General features: G+C 34.2%; 4 protein-coding genes across 9 annotated transcripts in view; 2 read left to right on the top strand and 2 right to left on the bottom strand.

Annotated features, from left to right (window-relative positions):
• Window positions 1-16,869, top strand: part of LOC100652039 — a 40,172-nt gene extending 23,303 nt beyond the window's left edge. For all 4 annotated transcript variants that reach the window (XM_003396091.4, XM_012309359.3, XM_048406491.1 and 1 more), the window contains exons 3-5: window positions 12,242-12,327; window positions 12,998-13,122; window positions 14,144-16,869. In XM_003396091.4, the coding sequence (XP_003396139.1) occupies window positions 12,242-12,327; window positions 12,998-13,122; window positions 14,144-14,680 (748 nt within the window). In that variant the 3' untranslated portion in view covers window positions 14,681-16,869. The remainder of the gene's footprint in view (window positions 1-12,241; window positions 12,328-12,997; window positions 13,123-14,143) is intronic.
• Window positions 16,870-17,601: 732 nt separating this feature from the next.
• LOC100642451 (adrenodoxin-like protein 2, mitochondrial) lies at window positions 17,602-19,757 on the bottom strand. The gene is made up of 4 exons (XM_003396017.3): window positions 19,128-19,757; window positions 18,600-18,712; window positions 18,303-18,435; window positions 17,602-17,935 (listed from the first exon to the last, which is right to left on the bottom strand). Exons 1-4 carry the CDS (start codon window positions 19,274-19,276, stop codon window positions 17,845-17,847), a joined length of 486 nt encoding a protein of 161 aa, XP_003396065.1. The 5' UTR covers window positions 19,277-19,757; the 3' UTR covers window positions 17,602-17,844.
• Window positions 19,758-20,158: 401 nt separating this feature from the next.
• On the top strand, window positions 20,159-22,243 carry LOC100648277 (survival motor neuron protein 1). Of its 3 annotated transcripts, none has more exons than XM_048406495.1 (6): window positions 20,159-20,485; window positions 20,563-20,842; window positions 20,969-21,083; window positions 21,426-21,720; window positions 21,790-21,932; window positions 22,001-22,243. In XM_048406495.1, exons 2-6 carry the CDS (start codon window positions 20,759-20,761, stop codon window positions 22,054-22,056), a joined length of 693 nt encoding a protein of 230 aa, XP_048262452.1. In that variant the 5' UTR covers window positions 20,159-20,485; window positions 20,563-20,758; the 3' UTR covers window positions 22,057-22,243. The 3 variants fall into 3 exon arrangements, with proteins under 3 accessions (XP_048262452.1, XP_048262451.1, XP_003396112.1); XM_048406494.1 differs by having other exon boundaries at window positions 20,183-20,485; window positions 20,660-20,842; XM_003396064.4 differs by having other exon boundaries at window positions 20,216-20,485; window positions 20,660-20,842; window positions 21,862-21,932.
• Window positions 22,244-23,787: 1,544 nt separating this feature from the next.
• Window positions 23,788-27,181, bottom strand: LOC125385264 (katanin p60 ATPase-containing subunit A-like 2; the record flags this gene model as incomplete). The annotated part of the gene is made up of 7 exons (XM_048406556.1): window positions 26,879-27,181; window positions 25,838-26,038; window positions 25,451-25,727; window positions 24,890-25,058; window positions 24,720-24,832; window positions 24,320-24,522; window positions 23,788-24,157 (listed from the first exon to the last, which is right to left on the bottom strand). Coding segments are annotated over exons 2-7 (1,152 nt in total), but the record flags the coding sequence as incomplete, so codon positions are not given.
• Window positions 27,182-27,308: the final 127 nt, after the last annotated feature.

Below are 27,308 nucleotides of genomic sequence, written 5' to 3'. Positions count from 1 at the left end.
TCGTCCATGCGTGGCCTATCCGTGTGCGTCTGGAACAAACGCAGTGTCCCGTATCCCGTGCGATATATCAGAGGCCTGTCTAGTGTTTCTTCTCACGCGGCCTGGAGGACGAAACGCAAAAATTCACGTCCTGTACTTGACGTGCAAGCGTTCACCGACCGCGTGTCCCGTTTTTACCGATCAAACACGTGTCTGCAATCACAATACGATACTGTGTGGTGAGATGTATCCGTAAATGCGTATGTTTCGTGATGCGAACGTTGAAAATGAAAATTACACTTTCGTTTATTCCTCGAACGTCGTGCATGCAGGAAATCGTATAATAATTTTATTAATAAGATTTCACGAGTCATGGTTTCGAATCTTTTTTATATAGACTACGCTATATTAATTTGTGACCAAGATTGTGACACGCCCTTTGTGTAGAAATTGCAAAATTCTCCATTTTACCTAATAATTCTACCAGCAAATTCAGCATGCACGTTCGTGAAAATATTATCGAATACACACAGTGCAGTGCAGATCAAGTTACAAAGGGAATATAGATATGCTCGCCTCCCGTGACACGCAACTCGAAAGCGAAAATAAGGCTCGTTAAAGACGATACATACTTCTCGAGATGGGATCTGTGGTTTCTGCTCGGAAGTTCCCTTATCGTCGGTCAATCGGATTTCTTTTTTATCTTTTTCGTTGCCGGCCGAGACAAAGTAAGCATCGCCGACTCTAATTACTAGCGAATGGAAACGCGCGTTAAGTTATGCAGATTGGCCGAAATCGTCGGCCAAATCACTGTGATTACCCTCAACGGACACGCCGTTTTGAGTTTTCTCTTCGGTTCTTTAATTCCGTCCTTTTTCTTTCGCCCAGTTTTTTGGCCAGTGGCGGGTCTTTTATCGCGTGGTGAGTTTGATTCGCGTGGGAAAATGTCGTGTGCTCTTCGGCAGATAGAAAGATCATTGTTTCTTAAAGCATCCAGACGTTGTGCGTGATTGGTATATTAAAGTTTCTTGCGAATGTTACCGTGTGACCATGTCTCCCTTGTGAACGTAATCGTGTGACGATGTTTCCCTGCAAATATTACCATCTAACAAGTTTTTCCAACGAATATTACTGTTCGATCAGGTTTTACTCGAATCTTGTTCTTCCCTTGATAGGGTCTTTTCCTTATATGAGGTGTCCCAGGATTTCGTAATCAAATTCATGTCATTATATTCCATTGACTATTTTAATCTACCAAATCACGAAGATGAAGCTGATATTGTGCGTGTTGTGTTATTCCACAACTAGGCTTGATTGGCAGGCCATTGAAACGAGGTTTGTTCAAGCTGTTCGAAATGTTGGAGAACGACCCGCTAACATTGTAATGTATGCAACTACAGAGACGTATCGTAACGTTTGTTTCGAGAACAAATAACAGAGAAGAAGAGAATAATGAAGGTTGGACACGAACGAAATTAGCTGTCGATCTTGAAACTCGTACACTGCGATTTCAGATAATCAAATTAGCATAGAATGAGATTTGGGAACGGGCAGAGTATATTCTGAAGTTTGGATATACATATATTTAGATTAAAGATTGGTTCTTTACAAGAAACGCTTTTAAGCAACATATGAAATTCTTCGTCTATTTATAGTATATTTCATTTTATTATAGCGGCAACAGTATTCTATAAATCGGTTTATAAGAGTGTGAATTTATTATCTCAACGCTAGCCTTACCAAACCCGGTCAAATGACCGGTTTCAAAATTTAATTTGAAATTGTGCATTCATCGTTGTTTCTTTTCTTCCTCTAACTTTATGTAAACTCTTATATTATCCGACTAATCGATTTCTCGATTTGTGTTAACGAAAGAATCTACATAAAGTTAGACGAAGAAAAGAAACAACAATGAATGTACAATTCTAAATTAAATGTTGAAACACGGCCATTTGACCAGGCCTGGTAGAGTTAGTGTTAAATCATGCTTTGTAATTATTTATTTTGGCCGATGGTAAGCAACGGTAATGTAAACACTGATCGAAGTAGACGCGTTCGTTAGACAGGTATTCAGGCCCCAGAATTTCCAGGTCACCGATTGGGGCCTCTGTTGTAAATTTCTGGTGATTTGCCCAAGTATCGGTTAACTAAGAGTTAAGAGAAGAGGACAGTTTACATCTGAGCTACTGCATCGATTAACTACATCTGGCAGAATGGCCGTTAGGGAAGAAAGTGTACCGTTTTCTGTGGTCGACCATCCTTTGTTTTCTTTTCTGAACAATAGATCTAGCCTGGACATTGATAACTAGCGGTCTATCGATCGTTCGATGACACAGGACACAGCCATTCTTTATGCCACATTATCACCACGACTAACTTTTACAGCTGTCTGCCAAGTAAATATTACCGGTTGTATCACACTATCGCAGTGTGCCCAGAAGAGATAACCGGAGGACGATTAAAATTGCAACGTCACCGGACGCTTCTCGTTTCCCTTCTTTCTCTCTTTTCCTCGTCCTTTCGCTCAACGGTTGTTTCCCCTGCTTTGCTTCCGGCGCTTCCAGACAATTCAAGATTCTGCTGAATTGAAGTGCTCGATTTTCTCCTAGAGAGCTGTTTAGCTAGAAGGAATAGCCCGAGTATCGACGGGCATGCGGAGAACTGTCTTCTTGTGCTCTTAACCACTTAACTGTTTACTTGTCATTGCTTAATTTTACTGCTCACACCGTAGAGGCATTTTTGAAACTAAACTCCGCAGTTAACAAATTAATCGGTTCCAAAATGTTTTCAAATACTCCGAAGATCATTGGATATTTTCATGTTAAAATTACAAAGCAAAAGATGCACAGCTGTGTCGGTATTATTAATAATGGAGGCTGACTCCTACGATATATTTCCGGGTTACTCGCGCTCCTGAAAAATTTCTACCATAGACCTCCCCCAAATGTAAGGAACCGCGGCATAAGTTTCCTAATAAACAATAGGAATTTCTGTTGTAAACTACAAATTACAAATGACAAAACCTTCCGCTCTAAATTAACTAAAGACTATCAACAATTCTGCTTCGTTCTGAAATTAATCCTTCAACAATGATCTTCCCTATGAAGGAGTCAACTGGCAACGAAAGACCAAAAGCAAGGGGGTTCTCGGTCAGTGTCTCTGGTGCACGCCAGCTTCCTAGCCTCAGTCGAAGATCGTCCGGCTGAAGATAACTGCGAAGTCTGCAAAGTGGCATTGTTAGCGAAGGAAAAGGAGCCCTGGGGTGTGCAGACGTGCTCCGAAAGAAGCACGAACTTTAATGGTGGGTCCCAGTAGTAGACGGCCGTTCCTCTTCGCTTGCTCATTGTCACTCGAAGCTCGGTGCTCGTCCCTCCTTCCGTACCACGCTACCGAGTCTGAGACGCGAGGATGAAAGAAAAAAAAGCCGAAGTATGACACAGGTCCAACAACGACACCAACGACGGCGACGACGATCACAGAGACACGAGAAGAATGAAAGACAAGCGGCGCTGCTAAGTGCCGGCTCATTACTTAAATGGTCCGTGATAAGGGATCTCTGGTGTTGCTGGCGCGAACACGCTGAACAGCAGACTTTTCGAATAAAGCCACTTTTGAACAAAGTAGTTGCTGGCTCACGAAGTTTTCTTCGTTGTTAGATGGCGCGTTCCTAAAGTATTTTTCTTCGCGATCTCACGTTTTGATCGCGAATTTCGACATATTGGGGAAACAGGTTAATTGGATTATTACTGGAGAGACGTGGATGGATAAACGTTTTCATCGTTTCATTCAATGATCTGTGGAAAGCGTGAAAAGAGTTTGTAAGGTTTAAGCTGGCTGAGAAAATACAGCTTTGAATTTCCTATAAATGAGAGTTTAACAATGACGTGTCAAACACGACGAATAGAGCGTTTGTACTAAATTTCTTATTAAATCTTGTTAATTCACTAGCTAAAGACGAACTATTATATCGAATACGATACGACCAATAAAGATAAAGAAATCGGTACGAAGAATATGAAACCTAGATTCTTATGAATATGTGCGTTTCTTTAGGTGTATCGTTCTCCGAAACGACAATTCGCCGAAACACACACCAACCTTAACCAATTTATGAGAAATCGTCTCTAGCGCGTTTTTATACCAAGATGTACGCAACTGTAACTCCGAACGAACCGTGAAACTGAACGATTCGATCTGTCATTGAAAACGCCCATCGGTCGCGGAAGTCTTCTTCGTTTTTCTTCGGCCCGGTTTAACGTTACACGCGTGTCTGGTTTCTGTTCACGGGCGGTTCTTCGTGCGTCAGAGCGTCCGAGCATACGCGTGCGCCCGTTCGTCTTTCCACCAGAGAGAGAGAGAAGAGGACTCTCTCTCTCTCTCTCGTGGCTGTTGGCATTCCACGCCTTCGAATCCGGCATTTCGAATTTTTTCACCGACACAGGGCACTACGGAACGGGAATAAATTTGGCGGGCCGCGACTGCGCCTTAATATTCCAACAAGCAGACAGAAAAATAGAGAAAGAAACGGGCACTCGCGTGTCTCTCAATGCTTGTAATTTATTTTTCGATTAATTGCCAATCACCAGCCGATAACTTTGATGTTTCCAGCTGATGATAAATCGAAAAAGTGAATAGAGGACTTCCAGTAGAATTTGCGTGATTCATTCTTAGCGTTGATTGGCGTGAATTGTTCGTCAAGACGTTATTTTTCCAAGAGTGTAAAAATCTGTCAGTTAGGTGGAAACTATCAATTTATATACGAAAGATACGATCGTATTTGAAGATTGTATCGTAGTCATCTGATTTATCGTGCAAATTTTGCATGTGACACTCTATATTAAGTTTGTTGTAGCATTAATTAATCACAGAATGTTACAAGAAAACAAATTTGGTTTGGTAAATATAATGGCCGATGTTATGTAGATATGTAGTGTTCGAATTTGTAAACTATTAACTTTTTCGACAAGGAGGTATGAGGAACAAGTTGAAGTAGACGTCATGTTATGAATCATCTGCGAGATATAAAAGACTTCTTTTATGAGGGATCAACACCTCGTGAAGTCAGATTTTATTTATAACACACTTTACGATTTTGATTTATTTGTTCAAGGAAAATGTATCTGCAGCCGGTTATAGCGGTATTTACGTTACGGATGATCTATGGGAAGATTCACACGAACAAACCTTTATGGACTAACCAAATTTATTTTGTTATTAAAAACGATCTACAGAACCGGTCGACGATTGGTGTTCAATTTAAAAATTGCTTTTCTATAAAAACAAGAAATCTAATTTACATCGTGTTCTTCATCTGTAGCCTCCGTATACATCCTGATGGCAATAAAATTCTGAATTTACGAGAAATCCGTATTTCGACTTAAGCTTGCCGATGTTACCGACTGGACAAAGCCTTCGAGAGTTTAAAATTAACCGATCGACCCTTTGTTGAAAGGACGGGCAAGTGCCAGGAAACTATCGCGGGAACGCTCGTAAAAGCGTAGAATGGCTCGGTCGCGGTAACCTAGGAAGAGGAACAGGTGCGACTGAATCGTAACGGTTGTCGTGGCCCCTTTCAAACGATCCGTGGCCACCCTTCAGTTTCGGCGTCATTAACCCTTCCCTTCTTTCTTCCTGGCTCACTTAGAAACGAAGAAAATTCCGGAGGTAATTTGCTCTTAACAGCTGCCATCTTTTTCTGTTTTCTTTGTTTAGTCGACACGAAGCATTTTGGAGAATTTCTGTGATTGCTTCGTGAAAGTACAGAGGATAAGAAAAAGCGCTCTTTGTTCGTTGACGACTTTCTGTCAATTAGAAATAAGAGTAAACGGTATAACAGCTTTCTTCTTTGCCACTGTATACGTAATTTTTTTTTAGACTTCAACAACTCGTATTTTTCGTGAACAGATACTGTCGAGTGATTATATACTGTATATGTGGAGCTTCGTTTTCTTCGCGCGAAATATCCATGTTGTTCTTTCTATACTTGTGTTCATATATCATGACGTTCAGCCTACACGTGTCCGAGAATGTAATGTAACAGATAATTGGGCTCGAGCTGTAAATCTTTCATTTGCAGCATGACGCGAATCTAACAACACTTCTTCTTTCCTTGTTCAGGTCATGAATATTTTTGTCGCATGCAAGTAGAATCATATGTCTAAAGTATCCACGGGTTTCGTGTTCATTTAATTCTTTAACTAACTTCAGTTTTAACCAGCTTCCTATTAACCAGCGAATTAATCAAATATTTTCAGAATCAATGACAAGAATATACCGAAAAGTGTCGGAAGAATTTTAAAGGTACAATCATTTTTCTAAGAGTTATCTTGAGACGTATTGTATCGTTAGTCTCATAGAGTTGAGGTGGTATATGTTGTCCGTGATAGAATTGTCGTTGCCTCGTCCGGTGGTAATTGTAGATGCTGGTAGGAGATGTCGCTGTTGGGGTACTGCTAATTATTCTTCTATTTTGATGCGTGGAAGAAAAATGGGACTACGAGCGCTGAAATCGAATCCGGGTCCTGAACGTTCGAAACCTAAGGCGCTAACAACTGCGCTACCATGTCCGTTGTTTAGTTAGTGTCGAGTGGCGGTATTCGTTGTCGAGTGCTGCCACAGAGTTAACCAGTTTTCGCTAGAATAATACTCGAACACAGGTGTAGCTTTCTATAAATTTCCTCGATATTCGATTAAATTTCCCGAGATCGTCTCCAATGACTAGATCGCAGCAGCTGTTACGAAGAGTATCGGAAGAGTGAAGAACGCGCATGTGTGTCTGATCCATCATTCACGATACTCGCTACGGTCTATGCGCATGATCCATCATCTGCGTAACCGTTTTACAATCCTCACCGTGGAAATGCCGATCCGCGATGCTATTCTCGCGCGCACTCAACCGCTTAAGAGCATCGTCCAGAGACGTTTCCATCATACACAAATAACTTTGTTTTTCTTCTTGCAGTCGGAAGCGTGGAGAATTCAATGTTTCTGGCTGATCTGTTGTTTTATCATTTGCGCGGCATTTTTTTGCGGCTAGAAGAAAGATGATATTAATATCTTTGTGGTATTTTGATACTTATCGATCTGCCGATAATGTCGGTGAAGTTAGGGGAAAGCGTGATTGAGAGGAAGCGCGCTTTTTCGATAAATTATGAATTATGGCTAACGATAATACACGCAGTTTACATAATCTAGATGGAACAGACGCTTCCCAAGATCGCTTGTCAACTCATTTATGTTTATAATTTTCAGGAGAAGAAAATCTAAACCTTGAATATATTCAATTCGGATATGTACTGTAGCCTAAATTCGGGTCTTTTCTCAGTTTTCAACGATATCGATTTTGTCTCGATCGACTTCCTGCCAGTACACGTGCTTTTATTCTTCCTTCTTCCTCTTTTTCCGGTGTCTAATGATTCTTTTGGAAATCGATGCGGTTCGTACCGAAGCGTACGCTTCCGATGCGGAAATTGAAAGTACGCGATCGAAGCACGTGACTCTGGCCGGAAGCGTAGCCTTGCAAACGCGGTTAGATTGCAATAGCTACGAGACCGCGTAAGAACGATACAACGAAACGGAGATTGCGAGTAACATTGTGGTTCGTCGTAAATAAACTGAAATTAAATCTCGAGTCGGAATTTTAATTTTGTTCGAGAAGTTCAATATCGGAATCGAAAATTAGACGATTGAATAGGGATTCCTAGTTGATTTTAGACGTCCCTCTTCCTGTAACTCCTACCGAACTTGCATTGGGCGTTGTTAGTAGGCATGTCGTTGTGCGGCAAACCGTTTCGCAAGAGCTTATTTGCATTTCCTCTAACTGCGGTTCGAATAAGACGCGTCAAAGGAATATTGACTACTATCTAATAGGTCAGATTTTTTCGCTATTTTCTGCTTCTCGTAGGATTGTAATGCTATAGTATCGGTAACACGAAGCTTGATCTACGGCAAATAATAAAATATCTTTAAGATTAAACAATGTAAAGATTTGAAAATTAGGACATTTGGAAGTTTTTATTTACTCGACTGAATTGCTATTAAGTGACGTTTAAAAATGTATATCACAGGTTGAAACTAATATAGTTAGTAATTCTAACGAACACCTATCCTCAGATAGATTGGTATGTACACGCGAGTCGACCGTATTCTCCGGAAATGAAAACAACTATATCCCTGGAACCTGGAACACGTGATTTTCCGCATATCCATTAAAGCAACATCGGTCAGTGACTCGTCTACGGTGCAGTCGCTAGGCTCAATTAATGACCACGTTCTGGTCGTAAATATAGAAAAGGCAGCGAGATATTTTAGTTTGTTGGCTAACTGGGCTGAGGTTGGGTCAATGTTTCTGTGGATTTCATTTACCTCTTCCGGTCTCCTTATATTTTCTGAATTCCTACAATTTCCGAGATACCAGTTCATGGCAAATTGATTCTTATTGTGGCGTAGGATAAAGTAAATCTTATTATCCAGAAATACAGGAAAAGATTTCATAATCATTACTCTTTTAAACATTTTATTCGAGTGTTTCTTAAGACATTTGTTCAAAGAGATGTCAGGTTATAAAAAACTGAATCAACCTTCCCAAAGCTCCTCAAACTCTTGTTATTTCTGATAAATCAATAGCATTACGCAATATTTACCGTGTGATTTTCCTAGACGATCTAGTAGCACTCTTCTTTACAAGCTTCTTTCAAAATGAGAAACAAGAAGAGGATTTACCAAATATCATTGTCATCGAAGCACAGAGACGCTCCGGTGATTCTTATCTCCATTCATCTCTCCGAGTGAAACTATTTGACGTCGCCTTGAATAGGCTCAGACAGTTTTGTCGGGGGTCCGTGTCGTCGCCTGTAGCCGGCTCGCACGATCGTGAATGGAAAGACTCGTATAAAATCAAAGGGCCGACAGACTCTTCCTGCTTAGGCGAGATCAACGAGATCTCGTTCAATAGAGAAGTTACCTTCTCGACCGTCGGCGCTGTATTACCCTTCAAAGTCACCGGAAAGTCATAAGCCAACCGATGCAGCCTAACCTTTATTCACAGGTAAAATAGGTTTCTCTTATTCCATTTGAATTTCTAAAGAAACCAAGACATTAAGGCCTGACTTCAGTGTGGTTAAAAGCTTCGCTCGATTAAAGCTGTTTTTCAAGCAATAACCTACTTTGTGAATTTCATGCACACAAATTCAAGTATGTATGCGGCAAAAATGAAGCTTTCGCGCTTGTCTAATTGTAAGTTGATGCGAAACAATGCGCATGCGCCGAAATCCCACCACTTTGCGGACCCACATTGTGCCTTTTATTAAGGCGCCTTATTTGTTTACTCTTCGCTCGAGCTAATTCTTCATTATTATTATCTACATTATTTTCATTGGTTAACAACTGGTTGGTCTGCAATTGACGAACCAATACAAATTTTTCGTTACGTGCATATATTCGAAAGAATTCGAAATTAAATTATCACGTATTACGGGCAGTTACGGTAGAGTAACACGAAGCTATCTGTGTTTGAATGTCTCCACTCATTGTGGACAATATCGATATAACCTAAATGCGATAAATCGCGAACGTTTGACTGGGCTCATGGGAAATTTACGCGTTTCTGAATCGTTCCGAGTCACACGCGAAATGCAGGTCAGAGAACCGTCTAATATTTATTGTTGAAATCGTGGGCTTGATCTTAATGGCACGGCGGCACGCGATTCTTTACCAACTATGCTCCTTAACTCCAGCTCTCGACCTTCTTCCCTATTCAACTAGCTCGAGCAGTGAAATTGACTCTGCATGCCTGTGATTTTGGCAGGGAATGGGAGTCGAGTTCATAGTGAATGTTCATTGTGTATACGTGCTTTAGGTGGTTTGTGTAAGTTTGTTGCGGAGATTCGAGACATTTATTTAATCTCTTTATCATATTCGGGCCTGTGCAATGCAACCATATCTTAAATGTAATAAGTTTTATTTTTTATTGCAAAGTTCTTGAAATATATAATGCACACAATAAGTGTATAATATTTTATATATACAAATTATATTTAAGAAGTTTGGTATAGTTTAAAGATTATAAATAGATTGCTTTTTAAGTTTAATCTCTTACTTTCGAAAAAATAAAGTTCCTCTGGAATTTGGTGGAGTTTAAGATTTGATATCGGTGTCGTAGGAGTTATGTGACACTTTAAGGTGGAATAAATCTAGCGAGGAGTTTAAGGTGCGGCGAAGGAGCGTGGAATGTTGCAATAGAAATTTATTGCAGTGTTAGTGCATTGGTAGATTGATCAAATTTACGTGTAGCGTGGGTAACCAATGGTAAATATTTTGCAATGTGTATAATTTCTCAGTAATCTGAAGTATATAAAATCTATTTACAACTAATGGAAATTGTTGATTTAACAGGTCAATTTTAAATTCCTCGTTAATCTAAATTTTTTCATCCTATTTACAGCTAAACCTTACGACGAAAAATTAACGAAGTGGAATAAAAATGGCATTGTGATTCCTCTTGTCATGTATCGCTGTCACATCAATTTTACGAGACAGTTTTACTTGCGGATGTTGCGTGTTACGTTGGTGAAGTCGACGAAAGCGTAAAATAGGAGCTCGTCCGAAATATACTAACGCGGAAGGTTAAATTTAACGCAAAAGACTGAGAAATTAGTCTAGAACTCGAAGATTCATTGGTACGATGCTCTTGAAACGCATCCAAAGAGGTCGGCGACCTCGAAAGGGGATGGACGCAACTGTTTCGTGGGAATTTCTTATTGTGGCTTATTTGGATGAAGCTGGTTTAAAATCAGCGCTGGATTCGTCTGCTTTTTGCCCGGAAATCATAAAATTATTTAGGCCAGGCGACTCCATGTATAAAAAATGTTTATTTGTCTACTTTTTACGTCCGTAGAATTTAAGTCTTTACTACTATGCACTTGTTCTCCAAAAAAGTATCGCAAGTTTCCATATTTAAAAAAGTTTCAATAATATACTATTCATTATAAGAATGATAACACCTTACAAATTATTAGTATTAGCAAATTCTTATTGTCGTATAGAAATACCAACTATTACTTCAGTAAAACAAACAAAGGAATTTTACAAGTAAATTTTACAAATTACAAGTCATCTTATAACGCAAAATACGACGTGTAACTTGTCTCAATTTATTAATAGTATTAATAAATTATTATGATAGAAGATACAGGAATCTTAGTCTCATGTGAAATTAGAGATGAAAATGAGTGGGAAAAGATTAATCGCTGGTCCTCCTGAAAAAATGCAGTCCCATGGATAATTGCGCGAGTATTAAAGCAGCGCAAAACCGTTCCCCGAATTCTCATCCCGGACGTCGCACGATCAAAGACAAAAACAACTCACTCGAAGGCATTGCGCAGAGACATTCATCGAGAACACAAGAGGATTATTCCAGGAAGTGCTAGCTCTTCCTAGATTCCGGTTACAATGTTCTTAACGCGTGGAAATTAGTCTTAACCAGGAAACATCAATAACGGCATGTATTTTCCGCCACGATTGTAAATCTGTTTGGAACATGCGGCTTGTCCGTTAATCTAGGCCCTGTTGTTCAATTGAATTAATATTATTTGTTGGTAAATTAGTGTGTGCAAGAATGCCCTATCCATTATCGACCAATTCGAGCATGTATTGGTAAATCTCTCGACACCAGCAATTACGGTGAAATTGTTTGTGGTCGCTGGAAATTAGCAGTATCGGTTGCGGTCGTGAGCTGATTGACACTGCGTGAGCGGAGAATTATGGGAAGCAGCGTTGCTTTGTCGTTTCATGCATTTAGTACGTTTACGGCGGTGGACAGAGTTTGTAAAACATGAGACAAGGTGGAAAAAGATTATTTTTCATTTTTTACTATTAGATTATTATTTCTAAGTGATATTTTCAGTGAAATATGATTGACCAAAAATAAGATCAATAATTGGATCATTGTAGAAAATAGAATAATATTGATAATAAAGAAATAAAAATCAACTATAGAATAATATATATAATAATAATAATAATATAGATAGACTTTATGTTTATTTTTATATGTATAATGATATTGATTGATCCTTGAATTAAAGTTAAGATTAACGTTGTGATTATGATTATCATTTGTGTGACTAAATATATTTGAAGTATCAATTACAGTAGAATTTTTGAAAGATTGTTGGCTGTTAAACAAAAAACTGGTTCCTTTATTATTGTTCAATTATCATAGAATCGTGAAACTGACTTTCCCTTCAAATTTCGTCTGTTTCAGGAGTAACAAGTACCTGCAAAAATCATCCATCAGCCGGATATGTGCTGTCGGAGGGTTTTTCATTAGCATTCCCGTCTTTCTAACTGGTAAGAACCAATTTCTTCAATTCTGTCAACTTTAACCTTTCGAAAGATACTAGTACATAAGTTATACGTTTAATTTTTCATGAATTCAGGCATGAATCTAAAAGATACTGTGAACTATCTCTGAGTGCATGAAATCAATTAGAAATCCAATAAAGTTAATTTTAACACCGAATAGTCATTATTTTTCTTAGAAAAATAAAAAGTGATTGTCTTTTAGAAAGGTTCTAATAAATTAATTTATAAAGAGCTCAAACAGAATATTCATGTCATGCATGAACACGGCTTGTGGATGGATCGAGATCTAATCTAAAGTTTACGTAGAGTCATGCTAGTTTACACAGCTATCATTCGCTTGATCGACCGTTAAGCTGTTGAACTCGATTCAAGCCAGACATTTTGACTCTGTTCAGAAGAAAACTGCGTTTTAATAAATTTGACGGAATAGAAATTATGACAGACTACAATTTTTTTTAATTATATCGTAAAATTTAGTTTTTTTTTTAATATCATATTAGAAACTTCTAATACTGCCCAAAACTTCGAACGTAATCGTTTTAGAAATTTGTAAATTACTTAACGACCAAAAATATTAAATTCTCTAATTTGCGCCGATTCTTTGTTCCGCTTGTTATGGCATACGTGTATAGTGATTCTCTAATAATGCTTTCAGGTATGATATTGTATACATTCATCCAGTTTCATTCGACGCCGGCTATCGTTACGTCGGTTTTCATAGGCCTTGGCATCGTGTTTTGTGGATGCGCAATGGTCCATAACGTCTTCGTGTGGCAGAGGGTAAGAACATATCTCTATTTTATCGTGAAATTTTGTTTTTCAGAATTATCATAATTTATCTGGTAGAGTTCATAAAAATTTTTCTGAAATCAATTGCAAACTTTCAGGAAGCCAGGATTTTTCACATTTTTAAGAAGCGTTATAATTGTATTGCGGATTTTTATATGTTCGTGCGAAATTTAAAAGTACAAAAATTGCGCAAAATGCATAAAATGCGCTAAAATATACGTATATAAGAAAACAAATCTCTAATAAAATTTTATTTCTTTGGTTGTGTTCGTAAAACTTCAAACTTGTATAAAAATACGCATTCTAGTTATAAGTGTTAGAACATTCGATTCAGTTCTTATCGCATTCATGAAAACCTCCATTCAACCATATGTTGTATCAACAAACATTCATATGCAAAACTTACCACCTACCACATCCTCCGCGTATTAATATAACCCCTTTTATAAATTATACACTTTAGAGTGGACTGGTTGGATCAGAGTGATATAAGCTTACAAGTTCTCGAGGAGTTCTACCGAAGTTACATTCACGTTTACATAATTTCACCGAAAAAGATACCCTGTAGAATGACGTTTGCGACTGATTAGCATATCGGTTGGTCGGTATTACCGTTCGTTTGTTATGTGATCTGAACCGCGATTGCAACTATTTCAAGGGGATTTTATAAATAACCATACACACGATATTCAGTATATTTTCGTGAGGTTTGTAAAACTGTTAAACAAAATAATTGAATAACGATTATATTTGCTGAGACAAAGTCTTTTTCTTTGTACCCCTCCTTCTACTTCGAGCACGTAGTATTGACAATAAAATTGACAATGGCTGAAAGTAATCAAAAAGAGTTTTCACTATGATTATCGGTAACGAAAAAGATTTGAATCATCTTTAATACTTATTCGTAACTAGAATCATTTCAACTAAAATGTAAATTCTTATATTATAACTTTTTTTTAATTTGTTATTGCCCCTGACTACAACCTAACCTATCATTCTTATCATTTCGTAGGAGAAGACGAATGCCGTGAAGGCGTTAGCGCGCGAACAGTGTGAAGCGGCGGTACAGCTGCAGCGTCAGCAGCAGCTGCAACAGCACCAGAACCAGCCCCAGCTACAACAGCAACAACAACTACGTGGCCCGTTAACCATCCACCATGCTGGCTGCCCAACGAAAGTCGGGCCCGTGACGAACCAACTAAATGCCAGCCACGCAACGCACGGCCGAGCTGCACAGTACCAACACTATCATCACCATCATCATCATCGACACGTGTCAATGTCCCCACCGCCCTTGTTGCTCTCATCGCCAGCTCCGATCGCGGCGACGCACAATCATCTGAACATGAGCGGACACAGAAACGTGGTTACGCCACCGGATACACCAGCAGATAGATCGCCACCGAGTCCTGGAAATAAGCTAAATAGATCGCAGCATTTGCCACGGGAAGCAACCGGCAGCGTCAGTCCTGGTCTTCCGGCTGCCACATTGGATCTAAGTAGCGCAGCAACCACCAATAGTCCGCATGAATTATCCACGTTAGTTTAGAAATTTGGTCCGAACATTATATCTTCACATAGGATTGGAGATTAATAGTTGATAGTTAATTTACACATTGATCTTTTTATTTGTAAATTGGGTCCTGGTTTAGAGTTGGTTTGTAAAAATTCGGTCCTAATTGTTAAATGATGAATATTAATTAAGAACAATAGGCATTGATGTACCAATCTTTTTTTAACTTATATACTTGAGCACACGCATTGGATATTTCACTTTTATTCAGTGAAACGGCAACTTCATTATTTGCTTATTCAATACGGTAATTGCTCATATTTCATGAACATTTTAACAATGTTTTGAATAATTTCTAACGGTACAATTGTGATGAAATGAAAAAAATCGTGATAAGAAACAGAGAGAAAAGTTGCTCGTTAATGAATATTGACCAGAAATAAAGTAATTTCTAAAGGATATCCCGAAGACGTCGTAAATATTACGAAAGGAATGATTAATTTATACCCGCGTGTATCTTGCCATTACCATACTATTACTATTATTATTAATATTGTTAGTATTACTCGATTACATTATTATTAATATTAATATTATTGCCTTATTAATATTAATGTTATTGTTACTATTATTATTAATGCTATGGAACCTCTAGTCCTAGGTTACTTTCGCTGCCACGAAAGGATAAGATTTTCGAATTTTTGACTATTACGCGTAATTCAAGTTTTCCCGTTGCGCATGCGCAGTAGAAAGAAAGTTGGCGGAACTCAAATCTCGAACTATAGAGAGTTGAAAAGTAGTAAAAGTAAAAAGGCATAAAGAGCATTTGTATTTGTGCTGTATTGAGTTTGATAATTGAAAATTAAGTTTGACGATAACATTTTTTTCGTATTTGCTTTGGTAAATATTAGTTTTATTTAAAATTGAACAAAGCATTTTATATTTTTCAAATATGGTACATAATCGTAATATCAAATTTTGTAAACTGATAGTAAGAAACTATAATTCGAGACTGGAACTTTGATCAAGTTCACATTGAACGTAAACTGACTTAATTTTGTTATTTAAGTGTGTATACTATACGTGTTTGTTCCTTCTTCTCTTGTGCGCAGGCTATAGCTTAATTACTTCCAATAAACGCAGTTATATCGAATCAATAACCGATACAAATTTAGATATTAGGATTATTTAAACAAGAGATTAAAAACTAAAAAGTATTGTTTTTATACTGCATATGTACATATGCAATATAAACGACCATTTGTGTAATGATATGTACTCCTCTTCTTAGTTTATTTTTGTATATTTTGCGACATTCGATATTAATTTTATGAGGAACGTACTTACACTTTATCTTTGTAATTAAATCTGAAATGGAAGAAAAGAAAAGAAATGAAATGAGAAAAGGAAATTCGATGTATGAGTATATACGAATTGACGGAATTAAAATTTAACTATATTTAATTTAAATTAAATTTAACTATATTTAAATAGAAGACGTGAAATATCTTGTCATCTTAAAATAACTTGATCATTCCTATTCTTTTACATAAAAACATTTTTCGATTGTAACTTAAGAAAAATGTCTGCTAACGTGAAACGTGCCAGAAAAAATTAACAACTTTCATGAAATTGGCAAATTTCTCATTAATATCGTTAAACTCGCGTTTATAAAGATCAGATCAGTGTACATAATATACAAAACAAATGCAGAATATATAAATATAGCACATACGTTCTGAATTATATTCGAATTGGGCAGGGTAACCAAGTGAAAATATGTAAATTTCACGATGTGTAATGTACACTTTATATCGAACTTGTAAGTAGTGTAGAAATAGAATATTTTACACGTAACAAAATATACAAACGACAATACACAAGTTAAATTATTTGTTAGATCCATGTATAACAAGCATAGTACAAAAGTGTTTTAGCTTTATGTACTAGTAATTATGAGAAATACCAACTTAATAGATGTATTTGGTATGTACCTAGTTAAGAAAACAATAAATTATTCTGAACAGATAAAGCGTTTAGTAGCTTGTGAAGTATGAATTTTTGAAAACGTAAATATTTTATATCTAAGTAGTTAAGAAACGTGAGCAAGGGAAATCAAACAAAGGAACTAAGTTTTTTTGTTTAAAAATATTTAATTTGTTGTTTTATTATCCAAGGTTAGAAGCGATAATGTACAAAATTTGAATAAATAAGATTCCTCAATATTATTGAATTTTAATTCTAGGGAAAAGTAATATATCCGCATATTTTATTTATATACAATATGTATAAATAATGATGTGATTTGACTAATTTTGTTGAAAGAATATTTGTACTTTTTACGTAAAACTTCAGTCTTTTACAAACTTTCTTGTAATTAATAAACCAGTAAACACAATATTAATAAAACCTATTAAAATTATAAACAAATTCATAAGTTTTAATTTTAGTCCTTAAAGGTTGAAATATTTTGGCCCAATGTCGAGACATTTGGAGTTTTGAAAGTGGATCATCTTTCGATTAGCGAAAGCGATTCCGCTTTTCCACCGCTAGGTGATTGTTTTAATTCAAAACATTACTATACTGAATCAATAATGTCGCATGTGATACGAAAATGATGATAGTGTCAGATAACTCGTTGTGAAACGAAAAAGCATTGCATGTACATTTCTGTTGTTTCGTTGTCCATGAGTTTGATAATTTTTTAAACTTGCCCATAGCTAAGAAATCAAACAATATATTTAAACGAAATTAATTTCAAATTATTTTTTAAGTTCTAAGCTTTCATCTAATTTTTCAGAAGTTCCAAAATTTATTCCACAAGAGTCTTTTTTATCATAACCAAGTACACATCTTAAACCCATTTAAATCCTCCTTAGTAATTTCTTCTTACCTTTAATAGTAACGAAAACAATTTAGATGAACGTTGTATATTAAAAATAAATTTTTACACCCTGTATATTAAAAATAAAAGATATATTTTCTTCATAATTGTATAGGCTTTTTACAATGGCAATGTACAAATATTAAAATTGCAATTATATTATAACATATGTATATATATAAGCTTCACATTTAAAAAGAAGATTCTTTACTATATTCTTTTAATAACCAATATTTTAATAATTATAACAAGGGTTTTTTAACAAGAGAATTATAACATTGTATACAAATTTTCAAAAACCTATAGATAATTTTAGTTATGCTCTTGCATCATTAATTGTTGATGGAACTCTTACCTCAATTCCATCTAGTTCCTTAGACATTACTATTTGACAGCCTAGACGTGACCTGGAATTAAATATTATATAACTGAATATGTCAATAAATATATTTATTGTTATACAAATTAATACTAATACGCAATGAGATTTCTACTTATCCATTTGAAAATCAACATTGTAAATATGCTAATTCAAACATAGATTTGTAACAATTATAGGGTCATAAATAAAAAACTATGAAAATTTATTATAATTTCAGTTTCATAGTATTCAGAGCTAGCAATTTGAAATTCTACATTGAGATGTACATTTTGAAATACCCAATACTAGCCTGTTTTTACATAAATTTACATAGAAAAAGTCACTTTATAAAATATTAAAAGGTAATAGAATTAATAATGTGAATGATTTGATATTGATTATTATGAACTCACGTATCTGTTAATTCATATGCTAAATCCAACATGTCTAATTCTTCATCTGTTGGTTTATCAGGAAGTGTATCATAAACTTCTTTCGAAAATATTAAATGGCACGTACTACAAGTTAAAGTTCCTTCACAAGCACCTATATCAATTATATTTTAAAATTACAACATACTTATATAATAAAGTATCAAAAGTTAAAAATAATAAGAATATTAAACTTGATAAAAATGAAAATTTTCAAATATCTTCTACCTCAAAATTATTTATTTTAAATTAAGCAAATTATGCTTCTTTAAAACATACCATATCCATCTAAATCAATTTCATTATTTACTACTATGTCTAATATAGTATCTCCAACTTTCCCTTTTGCTCTGATTCTCTCTCCACTTGCTTTAACAAACGTTATATTTACTCTGAAAATAATATTTTTGAAAGATAAAAATTATCTCAATATATTTATTTTCTTTATTTTTTGTGTTTCTTCAATTAATCTTCTCTTAATTATACCTTAATTATATGTATTACTTATGATAATAGAAATAATTTAAAAATACAATATACTTGTCTTAATAATACATAAATAAAATTCGTATATCATATATTTATAACAGTGTTATATTTTTAGCTGTTCACTGTCAATGTTGTTTTACTTAATACTATTCTATTAATACTACGTTATTTTTCTAGATGTTATACTCCTACAAAAAGAAAAATTTCTTAGACATTATTATTAGCATTATTATTTTGACACCAATTTTATATTGAAAGATAAGTACTGAAATTCTATTAAAAAAAGAAGGGAAGCACAAGAAAATTTGTATCACTTACTCTTGTTTTTCTGAAAGTGGTTGCGTGGTCGATGTTCCTCTTGTTGCCTGCAAAAAGGGCAACGTTGTGTTGCTTGTATATTTTGAATAATTCGATGCAATACCGAGAATTGATCTCGAAAATTTTTGTAATTGATTTACTAACGCCATTCCACTGTCATAAATATCATGAGTATGAATACACCCTGACCGAACACCAGATAAGTATTGCGGAAAATATCAATTGTAGATCAATTGTACTTTGTACAGAAACTTTCACGGCATTCTTCCGCTGCTATACTGGGACGTTCCTTTACTGTGATAGGTTATAAAACGGTTCCTAACGCAAGTGACGTATCTCTACAGGCACGTGCTCTTCGGGCTACGTGTTTTATAATACAAGACCAGTAAAATGATCAATTTGTAATTTTACATATCTTGCATTTTTTCCAAATGAAATATTGTTTTTATTAAACGTGTAAAATCTCAGGCAACATTTATTTCATTTGATTTAAGTTTTACAAATATATATTTATAATACATATCTGTATAGACTACGGTCTGGTTATAACAGGGAGCGACATTCGCTAGGGAAAACTGCCCAAAAATTGAATTGTAAAAGACCAATATGAAAGACAACAAAGTTCTCGTTCTGCGGAACAAATAGAAATGAGCAGAGTATCTTTATTTTTATTTGAGACACTCAGAGCGTATCGCGCATACGCTGAACCTGAAGAAAACCTTCTTGTCTTCCATGTTAATTTTTCCCTTTCCATTTCCGAACGGTTTCTTCTATATTTGTTTATATGTTCGTGATTAATGCTATTGACAACATATAACTAGAGGGAAATACGAATAATAATAAATAGATGTATAATTCATTATGCAATTCTATAGAATTAAATCATATTTATCTTTAGATATAGAAACTATATTTACTAGCTGAAACACTAACGTATATTCAATACAATATAACCTACTTAACAAATGTATAATGTAATCTCGTTTTAGTTGTAATATGTGATTAATTCTTTTGCTATTTCGCTATGAACGCTTTTTTGCGCATACAATATTTTTTTATAGTATTCTAATATATTGTTAGATATTGTAAAGAAAACAAGATACAGTTACTAAAGTCTGGGAACATTCAATGTTAACCTTACTTCAAAAAATAATCTTTCGAATATTCATTCGAATTCCCCCATTTAGGGGAATAGATTTTTAGTATTATAGTTGGTATAATGTCATCATTGTTTACAATGTGTTACAGTTAAAGAAATGAGACAAATTAATATTTCAGAAGGAAATTCAATATTTAAATGATGTTATTTTAAAATGGCAGATGATATGAATGTTCTTTTTATACGAGGAAATGGAAACGTATGTATATGGTTTTAACATTATTTTAGTACAAGATCTTAGCATAATAGTAATTGACAGTATCCATTACCTTTTAGTCAATTTTTGAAAAATGACATATATGATAATTTGCAATAATTTGATAATAAAATACTTGTATCAATATTAATAACGTATAATTTGCTATCTCAAAAGGATACAGACACAGCCAATGATAATGTTTGGGATGATAGTGCATTAATAGAAGCATATGATAAAGCAATAAATTTAGCAAAAGAAGAAGTTATTAAGCGAATGGGTATGGATGTAGAAAATTCTCAACCGCAAGAAAACCTACAAAATTTTAAGCAGCCTAAGCGCGCAAATAAATTACACAAGGTTGTGATTTTGATAGAATATTACAAATTTGATACAGAATATTATTAAATATATTGATTAAGAAGCAAATTATTTTATTTTGCTTATTTATTTATATTTATTTGTATACACATTTTTTCTCTATAGAAATGGATTATAGGAGCACCTTGTCGTGCAATATATTCAGAGGATGGAGAAATTTATGAAGCTATAATATCAAAAATTTACGAAAACAATGGAACTTGTGTTGTAAAATTTGTAGGTAATACCTTTAGCATGATGGTTGTGTCAATTAAGAAGTCTATCACAGTGTCATTCAGCAGGCCCTTAAGGGGGCAGGGGTACCTGTCGATGCCTATGGGAAGACCTGTGGGATATAGGGTCATAAACCATAAACGTGCATGTTACTTATTGTTCATTATTGGTTGCTTGAAATATAATTCTCCTCATTAGATGAGTGATTATTACTACATACATCAAAGCAAACATTTATACATATACATTTATGCTTGGGAAATTCTAATACATTGCCTGTAAGGACAATAACTGAATGGCACTCAGTCATTCTATTAAATGACAAAAATTTCTTTTACTCTGTGTTTAGGTTATGGTAATACAGAGAAAGTCGAGTTGAGCTCTCTTTTAGAATCAGAAGGTTTGCAAAGTCAAATAGCACAACAAAAGAAAGCTTTGGAAGAGAAATTCAATGAAGGAAATGAGACTTGTGAGACTAATTTTTCTACAAATGTAAATTCGAAAAAATATAATGGAGAAAAAATGGATTGTGACTCTGAAGAAGCAAATGCGTATAAACATCAGTTCATACCGGGACCATCTTTCAATTCGATGACTGATATAATGCCACCTGCACCTCCTTTACCACCTCAATTAATGGCCAAGTAAGTACAATTTAAAAATTCTAATGGAATGCTAAATACTTCTAATATTAGTAAATAATTTGGAATAAGTTTAATATGGATAAAATATAAGTTTCCAATTTTATTTGGAAAAAAATACGAAATTTTAACAAAATGTACTAGATTACCAGACAATGATACAGACGCACTTTCAAGTATGTTGATGTCATGGTATATTAGTGGTTTTCACACAGGTAATTATTTCATATAAGTATTTTATTGTATATTAGATTTTTAATGGACTATGTTATTTCTTTTGTAGGTTATTATCACGGTTTGAAACAAGCAAGAAACAATCAGGAGAACAGGAAGAACTGATAATTATATCAATTTTTTCAATAACAATATAACAATAATAATAAGATATAATAAGATATAAAACTCATTGTATTTATTTACTTTAAATTGTAGTAATAATTTCAACTAATATTAATACTGTACTGTAATATTAATAGAAAAATAATATCAATTATTTGAAATAAAGAACAGCTTTATTTTCATATGAGATTTTGTTTTTTTTTTTAAATAATTAACCCTTAGAGTGCTGAATACTCGCGGCCACGAACTGTCCTGTTTTTGCGTTCAGGCTTTCAGGACATAAATTAAAATATCGTACATAAGCACAGCGCAACAGCGGCTTAAATTTAAAGCACAATAATAATCTTAAAAAAAAAAAAAAAAAAAAAAAAAAAAAAAAAAAAAAAAAAATGTAATAATGCATGGCTACGTCGTACCGTCGCGCATCGGTACTTTTGTCTGTACCACCCTACAATTAGAATTCAGCGTTTATTCTGGAAAAAAATCATGTAAAAAAAAATATGTAAAAAATCTGGAATTAATAAACAAAGATAAAAAAAAAAAAAAAAAAAAAAAAAAACTCACGGCCTATGCGGTCCATACGGATGGCGCGCTGCTAGCGCTGACGATCGCTGTTTTTTTTTTTTTTATCTTTGTTTATTAGTTCCAGGTTATTTACATATTTTTTTTTACATTATTTTTTTTCCAGAATAAACGCTGAATTCTAATTGTAGGGTGGTACAGGCAAGAGTACCGATACGCGACGGTACGACGTAGCCATGCATTATTACATTCTTTTCTCTTTTTTTTTAAGATTATTATTGTTAAATAAAATAAAATTAAGCCGCTGTTGCGCTGTGCTTATGTACGATATTTTAATTTATGTCCTGAAAGCCTGGACGCAAAAACAGGACAGTTCGCTAGCCTATTAGGGAGGGGCTGGGAGGGGATGGACTGGGAGGGGTGCTGACGATCGCTGTGGACGGAATACTTTTTCGTTAGACTGAACTCTGTTGATTGACTATTGAAAGCGGAAAGCGTAATAAGTTATAGTAATTCTTTTGCACGAGATTAAATAATTCAAGAGCGTTATTTTTTAGTATTGATTATTTATTTTAAACATTGAAATTTACAATAAACATTTAGAATTTACAACAGAATTTGGCTAATAATTCAGTTGTATGAGAAAAATTTCAAGACAATTATCGATATATAATCCGACATCGCACTTTCTGCATTCTCTTATTTTTCACACAAACAACACATTTTCTTCTCGATAATTACATGCGACTGTCCTCACATAAATGTATCAGTATCTGTATCATAAATGTATCATAAATGTAATAGTATTACTTCTACTTGGTCGGAAAAATCGACAAACGCGTATATCTGTCGTTAGGCCATGCGGAATACTTGCAAAAAACGCATATATGTGTTCTGAGTCCATACATGCGTTAATAATAATATTTAAATAATATTTAATACATGGCTATATTACCACTCAGATTACACATATTATATATTATATTACATTATATATATTATATATATTATATTATATAGGGAATATGTATACCACGTATATATGTAGAAAGACATTTAAAACTTGTTTATAGTGCGTGCGCACACATACGTGCACGCACGCGAACAATTTTTCGAACGATAATTATATTAATAATTTATAACCATTTATATTTTTATATTTTTATATTTTTATATGATAACCATTTATATTTTTTAAAATATGTTCTTATGGCATACATATTTTTTCCACGCTTCATATCTATCCACATTCGTAACTGTAGGTGACATTTTTTTTAACAATTTTGCTATTATTTTATAATTCTTTAATTCATATTTCAAAGTCGTAGTAGATGTTTCTCCTTTTTCAAGTCTTTTAAACATTGGATTCATTTCTAGCAGCCATGCTTGCGTACAAAGCAATTTTATATCAGCACAAGAATATTTTTCAGTAGATTTTATTATGTGACTCACAATATCCATATTCTCTAATAATCGGTTGCTAAGGTATAATTTGAACATATAAAATCGAGTAACTTCGTTTGGTAATGATACGTATATATTCTTTTCAAGGCGTCTGCGTAAAGTTGCATCAATATCCCTAATAATATATTTACAATAAATATTATTGTTCTGTTATATTAATAATAACGAAGGAATATTCCGAACAACACAATAATTAAGATTAAGATAATGAATAATTATGATATTAAGATATTTTCTACTTAGAAAACATTGAAATAGCTATAAATGATATACATACCAAGGGCAATTAGTTGCGGCCAAAAGAACTACATCAGAATTTTTGTTAATTACTAATCTATCCAATCTAAAAAGAAGTTCTGATCTGAATGTCTTTGCAGATTCAGACAATGTATACTTTACTCCTTTATTTGTTCCTATGCAGTCAATCTCGTCGATAAAAATAATTGTAGGCGAATTATTATAGGCAAGTTCAAATAAAACCTGTTCAGTTTAACAAATGTATTTATTATTTATTAAATATTATATTCAAAATTCCTTAAATTCATTGTTTCATCACGAACGTAATATCATTTCGTTTTCCAAACAACTATTCTATTTATATATGAATGACGACAAATAAAAACAAATCTTTTTTAAACCTAGAATCTCTTCTTCATAGACAAAGGAAATCAACTTACACGGATATACTTCTTGGAATCACCTCTCCATTTGTCCACCAATGAGCTGGTCGTTACGTTAAAAAAGGTGCATTGGCATTCTGTTGCGACTGCCTTCGCCAACATCGTCTTCCCTATTTCATAATTGCTTGTAAACATGTATGGGAATGAAAGAAATACGAGTATCTTACCTGTACCAGGTGGTCCATATAGCAGAATACTTTTACAGGGAGCAAATGGGCCTTTAAAAAAGATAGGGTATTTAAGGGGATACACAATGGCATCCTTAATGGCAGATTTACATTCCTCTAGGCCTGCAATGTTGTCCCAATATACATTTAATTCTTTCAGTATGATTTCCTGCGACAATACAAAGATGAAATGGTGCATAATCTCTGTATTAATTTCCTCGAGTGTTATGTAATTCATTATTTAAAGCTTTACTGAAATCCCTACGTCATTGATATACAGTGGATTGTTTATCCAAGGTATTTGTTGGATATACAGTGGATATATACAACAATACATTTGTTGGATATTGATATACAGTGGATTGTTTATCCAAGCTATTTGTTGGATATACAGTGTATACAGTGTATACAGATATACAGTGTATACAGTGTATACAGATATACAGATATATACAACAATACATTTGTTGGATATTGATATACAGTGGATTGTTTATCCAAGGATAGGTATTTTATTTTTAAAAAGCTTTACAATACGTATATTAATCGAAAATAACTTACAGATAAAATGTCTTGAGCAATCTTCTGCAATTCTGGATTGTCTATATAAAGGTCCCGAGCACATTTTGATATCTTTGATTGCCTGGATTGTTCCATTGAGACGTTAAATGAAGCTCTTTGATGAAGCTCTTCTGATGAAGATCCATCGTTTTCATTGGCAGAAATTGTTGTCACTGTCATTGCAAGATTAATATCATCGGTAGCATCACCCCTCATCTTCTGTTGTGCATTCCTCCCTTCGACAGACCCAGATACAGACTCACTTCTCGTTTGTTTGCTAACAGATTTGACAAGTTTTACTACTTCTTTGAAGATTGAATGATATTGTAATAGATGCATTGAATATGTTGAGAAAGTTGAATAGTGTTAAATAATTTAAATTCTTACACTTTGTTCGCATTTGTCATTTCCCTCGTCTTTATTTCCTTTTCAGTTATTTTCTTACACAATATAGGATATTTTTGGAATTTTATCTTGTAATAATTTTCATATTCTCTAAGAATAATTTCCAAATTGACGTTGTCCCAGACTCGATATTTCCGAGATAGACGAGCTTCCCGGATTAATACATCGCTAATGCCAACATATCTAAAAAATATAATTTTTAATTCATTGAACAAATTTTATGCTATGAGTACACACTATACGATAATCATCAATTGGGACAACTGTTTTATTTCTATCCTTTCTATTTATCTATCTATTCTATTTCTATCCTTCTGCTTTTTAATTTCTAATTTTTAAAGTTTGAATTTAAATATATTTTCATTTATAACTAGTTAAACTACGTTATCGATTGAGTTATTCTATAACAACCGAGCTACCGATGTCGATTTTCAAATTTTGATTCCTTCCCCTCTTTCCGCACTAATTTCTATTTCGATTGGTCACCGATATTATTCGAAAAAATTGCAACTAAGAAGATATCTAAATTGCAATGTACTCACCCATTGTGTACCAAATAATCACACTAATCACAATAATCACAATAATAATCACATTAAGGTACAATATGTCCCGATTACGTTCCGAAGTATGACTCTCCTCCTAATGCGACATTTATTTTTTTTATTATTAACAATAATTATTAATAATATAAAGATTTTCATGCAATTTTCTGTTACATTGCGAGTTTAATAAATTTGTTACACATAATTTTGTTATCTACTATCTTGATACGCGCAAAGATAAATCCTAATGATATATAATACAGCGTAAATGGTTATAAATAATTAATTATTGACAATAATTATAAGAATTATCGAAAGAAAAAATCATAGATACAAAATCAAATACAAATCATAGATATAAAATCAATCAAAAAAATGAACGACGATTGTGAAAAACGCAATATGGCATATCAATGACGAAACACACTCATGACTGTCATGGAAGTTCCAAAGTCCCAAAATCTAGAATATTCCTTACCTCTTTAGATTGAGATATCTTATTCGTGGTACCTTGCTGCGACGAATCACCGTTCATTGTGATAGTTTTAAATGTGATAATGATATCCTTGTATTGACTATCGTTTTTCGATAGTTACGAGAATTTTCGTTTATCACTTTGAGACAATCCGTAACTTCCTTTCTCTTATAAAGTTTCCCTTCAACTCCGTTGAAAACTGAGCATCAAACAGGAGACGAACGATTTGTTCGCACACATAAGCAGGGTGCGAATATAATGATGGAATAGTCGAGTCCTGTCTACTATATAGTAAGATGGATACGACATTGAAATAGAAAGAGAAGGCTGTATATAAGCATTTTCTGTCCTTGTTTAATCAGGCATGCACACTAGTGGACACTGACGGCGCTCGTTTACCGTTGTTACATATTTCCGGTACAAGTACGCGGGC

This window comes from Bombus terrestris, chromosome 6 (assembly GCF_910591885.1).
Source record: "Bombus terrestris chromosome 6, iyBomTerr1.2, whole genome shotgun sequence".
NCBI lineage: Eukaryota > Metazoa > Arthropoda > Insecta > Hymenoptera > Apidae > Bombus > Bombus terrestris.
This window is presented reverse-complemented; position numbering and strand designations above follow the sequence as displayed.